General features: G+C 32.9%; 1 protein-coding gene across 1 annotated transcript in view; it reads right to left on the bottom strand.

Moving 5' to 3' along the window:
* Positions 1 to 8,990, bottom strand: part of edar (ectodysplasin A receptor) — a 45,077-nt gene that overhangs the window by 14,922 nt on the left and 21,165 nt on the right. The window contains exons 5-6 of the mRNA XM_058788100.1: positions 4,376 to 4,557; positions 2,223 to 2,308 (exon numbers count right to left, since the gene is read on the bottom strand). Of these exons, the coding sequence (XP_058644083.1) occupies positions 2,223 to 2,308; positions 4,376 to 4,557 (268 nt within the window). The remainder of the gene's footprint in view (positions 1 to 2,222; positions 2,309 to 4,375; positions 4,558 to 8,990) is intronic.

Consider the following 8,990-nt stretch of genomic DNA (forward strand, 5'->3'; position numbering starts at 1 on the left):
TCATTTACAGGATGTTCATCTTACAGGAACAAAACAATTCATCAACAATATTCATAATACATCACACTTCCAGGTTTATAACGAACCGTCGTTCTCAGAGCGGATATGAAGAAATGAATCAGTTATGAACGCTTTAGGCAAGATCAAGTTCATCTTAATAGCATAAAAGCCACAACTTAATACGCATAAAAATAAATAACATTAAAAAGGCTAATAAAATCAAATCAAATAAAAGCAACTCATCAAAAAGCCAACAATTTTTTTTAGTATATAATGTTAGGTTTATCGGACAGCCACGGATCTGAAATCTGTCACTTAAAATGTAGGAAAAGTTCATCTTTATAGTGCATTATATACACAACAAAATGTTTGACTTAAAGAAAAAGCCAAAATTAAAGACATAAAAGCCACAACTAAAATAATTTTGGAAATTAAAAATTAATGTGTAAATAAAATAAATGTAAAAATATCAATTTGTGAAAGAGCCAACAATACTCATGATATACTATACTAGGTTTATTAGACTACTAACAAACTGTTGTTCTCATTCTCTCAGAGCGGATCTGGAGAAAAGAAAGAAATAAATAAATGAACAAACAAACAAATAATTAGACTATTAGATGAAGCATAGGCTACTACAGAAAAGAAATGCAAATGAAATAATGAGCAAATAGTGTTTCTGCTCTTATGAATCTGCTCGGTCAGCTTGATTTTCATTAGAAATCTGTCTGTTTGGCTGAAGTCGCTAGCGTCAGAAGCAGTTTGCCGGTCTCTCGTCAGAGTTTCCACTCTCTTTCTGAAGAAACATCTCGTGGCCGAAGACAGAGGTTTAAAAAAAGAAAGAAATTAGCAAAACAAAACAATAAAAAGCTTGGCTCTCGCTCGCTCGGTCAAACCTGGAGTTAATTAGTTTCCCTCGCTTCCACAAACAAATACATTTCATCCCAAATAAAAAGAGCCCTAAACCTGAAGGGAAAGCAGACGCTGATGTTTAGCGGATTACGCGGCATTACAGCTCAGGTTTGTGCGGTTCTCCGCTCGTTTCCATGCGGTCAGCGCTTCAGGTATGCGCCGCTAATCAGAGACTCCAGTGTGTTATGAACGATCTGCCAAACACCAGAGCCAGGCCAAGAGAAGGAAAATAAATCTGAGAAAGCTTCATGCACTGATGGCTGATGGAGTCCAGACGCGTTATTGATGACCTGCCGCTCGTTTCACCGCAGCAACTCTGTGCTCAGATCCGGATCCGGCTTTGGGTTTGGGTTTGGGTTTGGTTTAGTCAATCTGTATTCTGTGCTAAACTGTGTGTGGGCCTCCGGAACGGGAATGGAAGTGTTTAACGTAATTGTGTTTATGCATTTTTATGCAATTATGCAAAATTATGCAATTTTAAAAAAATAATATTATTAAGTGTGCTTTAAACAACAGATACAGAACAATAAAACAGACATTATATCCAGGCTAACAAAGGAGAAGAGAAAAGAAATACAGTCATAGACATGCATGACCTTACATTACTCAAAGATTTTGAAGATAGAACACAAACGGATACAGTTTTGATTGCTTTTCTATTAGTACTATGTTGAATAGTACAAAAGTCATTTTCTAACTCTTTATGAAACACTGTAAAACGGGGTTTTTTGCTAGAAAATTTACACCTATGAATGTGAAACTTAACGAACAAAATAAATAGATTAATGACTAAAACTTCTTTGGTCACATTATCATAATGCGCTGAATAAAAATGAGTGAAGAGAGGCAGAGAGAGGAGACGAGATGAACACGCTGCAGCACAGAAGCAGTCATAAGCAGCTCAGCTATATTTGTAGCAATAGCCAACAATACATTGTATGGATCAAAATTATTGATTTTTCTTTTAAGCCAAAAATCATTAGGATATTAAGATCATGTTCCGTGAAGATATTTTGTGAATGTCCTACCGTAAATATATCAAAACTTCATTTTTGATTAGTAATATGCATTGCTAAGAACTTCATTTGAACAACTTTAAAGGAGATTTTCTCAATATTTTGATTTTTTTGCACCCTCAGATTCCAGATTTTCAAATAGTTGTATCTCAGACAAATATTGTCCAACAAACCATACATCAATGGAAAGATGATTTATTCAGCTCTCAGATGATGCATCAATCTCAATTTAAAAAAAGAATCAACCCTTATGACTGGTTTTGTGCTCCAGGGTCACATGTGAGATGTTCTTACACTCTTTGATGTTTCGAGGAGCGTTCTGACAGGAGTGGCACACCATGCCATAGATGTTACGCGGACGGTTCTCCAGAATGTAGTACCTAAACCAGAAAACACACAAACAAACTCACAAAACACGTACTGCTGATCACTGGTAAAGAAATGAAAGAATTATTAAAGGTTTCATTTTTATAGCACATTATATACAGTGCACAACAGTTATTCAGAATGTTTGACATAAAGAAAAAGCCAAAGTTCAAGTTTAAATAAAAAAAATAAATAAATAAAAATAAATATATATATAATTATTTATTTATGTACTTTTTTCAAAATGGGCTAAAACAAATAATAGGGGAAAAAAGGTATTAAAAAACATTACTAAAATAAAATACTTCTTAAAAACAGAATGAAATAAATAATAAGGAAAGAAATGGTAAAAATAAAAAGCACATTACTGACTACAGGATGTTTGACATAAAGAAAAAGCTCAAATTAAAGACGTAAAAGCCACAAATAAAGTAATTTATAGATATAAAACGAATGTGTAAATAAAAAAAATAAAAAATAAAATAAAATGTAAAATGACCTGAAACAAATAATGAGGAAATAAATAGTATATATATATATATATATATATATATATATATATATATATATATATATATATATATATATAAAAACAACACACATTACTGACTGCAGGATGTTTTACTCAAAATTGTGCAATAAAAAGCCACAATTACCTTTTTTAATGTTTTATTCCGTGGCAGGAAAAAAAAAAAACAGAATTGCAAGATATAAACTCAGAATTCAGAGAAAAAAACTTTGAGGGAAAATAATCTGAACTGTGAGAAAGTCACAATTACCTTTTTTTATTTTTTTATCCCGTGGCGGAACAAGCTTCCACAGAGAACATTTGACAGCAAAGAGAAAACAACACAACTGAATTGTCAATGGGCTGATCGTGTTTAATGATCTGCTGCATGTTTAGTGTTTTTGCTCATCTGAAGTAAGTCGAGATGAACCGGTGCCCTCAAACACAGAACACACACTTCACATTCAGACCGACACACACGCCTGATCAAAGCCATCATGAGCTGCCATCTCAAAGGGAATATCAGCGATCAGACTTTACATCCCTCGTAATAGAAACAGCAGAGTATATTAAACACACTCAATAATGTGCTTTTAAAAAGCTGCACTTTGTATATTTATATTTAAGCCAATTGAAACCAGACCTTCTGCTTTAAGTGGCAACAGCAGCATGAAGCCGTCTTGTGTGTGTGTGTGTGTGTGTGTGTATGAATGCCTTTGTGTGCATTTGAGTGTGTGTGTGTGTGAGTGAGTGAGTGAGTGAGTGTATGCATCCCTTATGAAAATCAACCATAGTTTTACTACAAAAAAAAAAACAGAACATATTTAAACCATGGTAACCACAAATTAACCATAGTTTTACCAAGGTATTTGTACAGTAGTAAAACTGTGGTTATACAAACGGCAATCAATGCGGGAAAAAAAAATGCTTACTACACTTTTACTATAATAAAACCATGGTTAAATTTTCGTAAGGGATGTGTTTGTGTGCGTTTAAGTGTGTGCCTGCAGAACTTGTGATAATTCAGTAACACTTGAGGCCTTTAAATATAATGCAATATAAAAGTATTGCAATGAATTGTTAATGCCTTGTAATGCGCATTATATATTTTGAAACTATTTACATGTATTTACATATCTACAGTATATTTATATTCATATCATTTACATTATAAATAAATATATTTAATATATAAAAATAATATATTTTTCTGAAATATATACATGCATGTGTGTGTATTTATATATACATAATAAATATACACAGTTTATACACATATATTATGGAAATAAAATTTTTTATTTTGGATGCGATTAATCGCGCTTAATCATTTGACAGCGCTAATTATAATTAGGCTTTCTCAAACCATTGTTGTCTAGCTCTTAACTGTGAGTAGTTGGAGTGCTATGGGTTAGAGATGGTTAGGTTAGTCTGGGTCAGTCACACAAACACGAGGGAGAGTAAATGTTCCTTTAAAATCTCATAAAAGCCAAAGCTCCAGTCAGCAAACATTCTTTAGGAGTGGAATAAACTCTCAGCTCATTTGTGTAGGTTGTGATCAGTGTTTTCTTACCCCGGTAAACACGGTCCACACTCGGCATCGCTCTCCAGAGTCCCCTGCGTCAGGATGGTGGCGCGGTACAGCGAGTCGCAGTCTTTGTGTCGACGGCAGATCTCGTATTTGCCTTTGGAGAATTTCCCGGCTGGACAGGCGATGCAGGTGTAATCGTCATCTTTAGTGCCGTAACCACAGTTCTGAAAAACACACGGTACAGAGATCCCTTCACACTCCATCTACAAGACAAGCCTCCTTCATTTCTAAAGAACTTATCAGTGTCGGGGAAAGTTACTTTTAAAAGCAATGCATTACAATATTGTGTTACACCCTTAAAAAAGTAACTAATTACATTACGTTACTAAGTAATTACGTTGCTTAGTTACTTCTTATAGAAAGTAATGCATTACGTTACTAAGTGATTACGATACTTAGTAACGTAATGCGTTACTTTCCATAAAAAGTAACTAAGTATCGTAATCACTTAGTAACGTAACGCATTACTTTCCATAAAAAGTAACAAAGTAATTACGATAGTTACTTTTTATGGAAAGTAATGCGTTACATTACTATGTAATTACGTTGCTTTTTATGGAAACTAATGTGCTAAAGTAATGCGTTACGTTACTAAGTGATTACGTTGATTAGTTACTTTTTATGGAAAGTAATGCGTTACGTTACTAAGTGATTACGTAGATTAGTTACTTTTTATGGAAAGTAATGCGTTACCTTACTTTTGAGTTACTTTTTAAATCTGGGCAGGGCTTGCTTGTTTGTTTTTAATATAAAAAGTTATTCTTTTACAAATGTAAAAGCCCTTTCACACCAAAAGTGAAGTGAATACGGCTCAGGCTGAAGGAAATGTAGATTCACGTCTGTACAGTAGAGGATGCCGCTCAAACTAATCACATAGTTAGAACAGTAGAAAAGACATTGGTTAATAAAATGGGATTAAATGCATACATTATATTTGTCTTATTTAACATTTAATTATTGCAGGTTTGTATAATATTCAGAGTTTGCATTTGATATTTCCTTCTAAATTAAAAAGTAATGCGTTACTATACAAGTTACTTAAAGTAATCTGATTACGTAACTCACATTACTTGTAATGCGTTACCCCAGCACTGGTTACAAGTAGCGTGAGTAATGTAATCAGATTACTTTTTCAAGTAACTAGTAAAGTCATGCATTACTTTTAATTACAAGAAAGTATCTGAGTTACTTTTTCAAATACGTAATGCAAGTTACTTTGTTTCCCCATTTATTGACTGACAGCTCTTGTGTTGCCATGTTGAGAGAAATTGGTGCAGAAGCACTTCCTTCAGATTGAGGATTATTCATTTCACTTTTGGTGTAAAAGGGTCTTTACAGTTGCCGAACTTTTGGGATATTTGTTATTAAAAAAACAAATAAGCAAGCCCAGCTCAGGTGACAAAAAGTAACGCAAACGTATTAATGCATTACTGTCTATAAAAAGTAACTAAGTAATGCAGTTTGTTACATTTTTATGGAGTAACACAATATTGTAATGCAGTACTTTTAAAAGTAACCTTCCCCAACACTGGTACTTAAACAATTCAGACTGATTCCAAACAGCTTCACAGAGATAAACGGGAAAATAACAGTGCTGGAAAATTATGAAACAACTTCAATTTTTTCTTTCACTGTAAAAAAAAAAAGAAGTTGAGCGAACTTAAAAATTGTTTTTTTACCAGCTTTGAGTTTGCTCAACTTATTTTTGTGGGAGATTCTCAAATTTTTGTTGTATAAACTTAAAACGACAAGTTGAGAAAACTCAAAAATCTGCTGAAGCTGGTTGCCTTAAAATTTTAAGTTGGCTTAACTTTTTTTTTTTTTTTTACAGTGTAGGGAAGCTTATTTCCACCAAGTGTGACTTCATGTCTCATAATTCTGACTTTCTGTTTTTTTGTTCATAAATAAATAAATAAAATGTCATTCCGACTTTGTATCTCACAACTCAGACTTTTCTGATTAGGAGAAATATAAACTCAGAATTGAAAGATTGAATTTCATTTCACAATTCTCACAATTGCTGAGACTTTTTCCTCGCAATTCTGAGAAATATAAAGTCTAATGTCTAAAAGTTGTGGAAAGAAAAAAACTGATTTGCAAAATAAAAAAAATCTGAATTCAGAAATGTAACAAAAAGTAAGAATTCTGATTTTATATCTTGGAATTATGACTTAAAAAATTAAAAGGAAATTCAGACTTTTTAACTCACAATTCAGATTTTTTCCCTTGCTATTCAGAGAAATATAATCACAGAACTGCAAGATATAACCTCACACTGCACGAAAAAAGTATTAATTGCAAGACAAAAAGTTGCAATTACCCTTTTAACTTTTTAATCTGTGGTGAAAACAGAAGAGTTCATTTGTGAGAAATGAACTTGTTAAATAGCTTGTTGTATTCCGCATTTGTAAGTCACTTTGGATAAATGCATCTGCTAAATAAATAAATGTAAATGTAAACTTGGAATAGCAAAAAAGAAAGTCAGACTTTTCTTAGAATTGCAAGAAAATTACTCACAATTCTAAGATTTTATCTCACAATTAAAATTTTTTTTACTCCGTAGTAGTAAAGCAGCTCTACGGAAGACAATAAAGTCATTATTCAGGTCAGATTCAGTTCTAGTTTATGTTCTCATCTGATCTAAATCAATGATAATGAATATGAATTGTATGTCATTGAAGCGTGTGACGTACAGATCTGCAGACCTCATCTTTAACCGATCAGAAATGAATCACAGCACTGAACATCCAGTTGTTTTTAATCCTCAAATATGAAGCAAGCGATGAAGCAGCAGCGGCTGGAGTTTACTGAGCTGCCAGGACCATCCGCAGAAACACGCTTAATGAGAAACACGTCATGAAGAAACATCCCAGCAGCGGCGCTCAGATTCACATTCATTGTGTTTCATAATCCAGGTCCCGAGAATAACATCTGAGTATGCTTTCCCTTCCCTATCCACAACAACTCTTCCACGGAAAAACTCTCAAATGTGCTTCAAATTCTCACTGATTCGGATGTTAAAGCGCTCACGACATGAAAGGCTTCGTCAGAACGTCTCCCGAGGCCGTTTCAGATTTACTATTATTTTCTTGTCATTTCTGAATGCTCTCGAGCGCTGAGCTCTTAATTAGCGTAATGAGGCGATGATGCGTCTTTGGTGGGCAGAGGTGCAGCGCTTTGTTCTTTTGGCCTCCGGTGTCGGTTTGGGAGTCTTGAGCGGAGATAAAAGAGATTGAGATGTTGGTACTCGCCATCTGCTCTGATTTAAAACTTATTGAGAAGTCCTTCTCCGTTCTGACATTCACCCCCGACATGCATTTCAATGAAGCACACACACACACTCGCTTCATGGGAAGTAAAACATGTTTTTAAGCTAAAACGTCTTTTATCTGCTTCTATTGAATCAAGATCATCTTTGGCCCCAGAGCACCAGCGTTATTGGATTGTTCAGGAACGCAGCATTTCAAGGCCTTTTTCTGTCGTAAATGCTTTTTTTTCAGTACCATATTTTCCAGAAAATAAGTCAAAAAACAGAAGTAATGACTTTCAGAAATAATGTAAAATTTTCAAAAAAGTTTTTAACAAAATGGGGAAAAAATGGAAAATAAGTTGCAACAGGACAAAATGGCATTTTTGACAAAAAAAAGTTGCATCAGTGTATAAGTCACATTTTGTTATTACATTCAGAAATAATGTGAAAAAAATTTTAAAGAAAAAAAAAAAGTAAAAAGTCACATCAGGTCAAAATTGCATTTTTGAGAGAAAAGACAAAAGAAGAATTGCAGAATATAAAGAATTGTGAGATATAAAACTCAGTGTCTGAGAAGAAATGTCTGAATTGTGAGAAAAAGTAGCAATTATCATTATTGTGGCGGGAAAAAAAACAGAATTGCGAGATGTAAACTCAGAAGTCAGAATTCTGAGTTTTTATCTCACAATTTATTTATTGTCATAAAAGTAAGTGTATGAGTCACTTTGATATTGCATTCAGAAGCAATGTAAATAATAAAAAAGTAAAACAACAACAACAATGCAAAATAAGTCACACTGGGTCAAAATTAAATTTTTGAAAGAGAGAAAAAAGTTGCATTGGTGTATAAGTCCCATTTTGGTAATAATGGAACTAAAAAATGTAAAAAAAAACAAAAAAAAAACACATTGTGTTTTGAGTTTTATCTCATAATTATGACATAGTGTATGATAAATAAAATGAAAAAAAAAAAATATATATATATATATACATATATACATACACTGTATATACTGTATATATATATATATATATATATATATATATATGCAAAATAAGTTGCTCCAGGTCAAAAGGTCATTTTGGAAAGAGAGAGAGAAAAAAACACATTTAAGCTGCATCAGTGTATAAGTAACCTTTTGTTATTATTCAGAATTAATGTTAATAAAAAGTTTTTCAAAAATTTACAAAAATAAAAAAGTAAATAAAATAAACAATTTACAAATGTTTCAAAGCTATTTATTATTCTGTAATATAATTGATTTGCACTCATTGATCTGAATAATGACTCTGTTGTCTTCTGTAGAGCTGTATAAATAAACTTGAGCTCACATACAGATGTCATTC

The sequence above is a fragment of the Onychostoma macrolepis genome, chromosome 09 (genome assembly GCF_012432095.1).
Source record: "Onychostoma macrolepis isolate SWU-2019 chromosome 09, ASM1243209v1, whole genome shotgun sequence".
In the NCBI taxonomy this organism is placed as follows: Eukaryota; Metazoa; Chordata; class Actinopteri; order Cypriniformes; family Cyprinidae; genus Onychostoma; species Onychostoma macrolepis.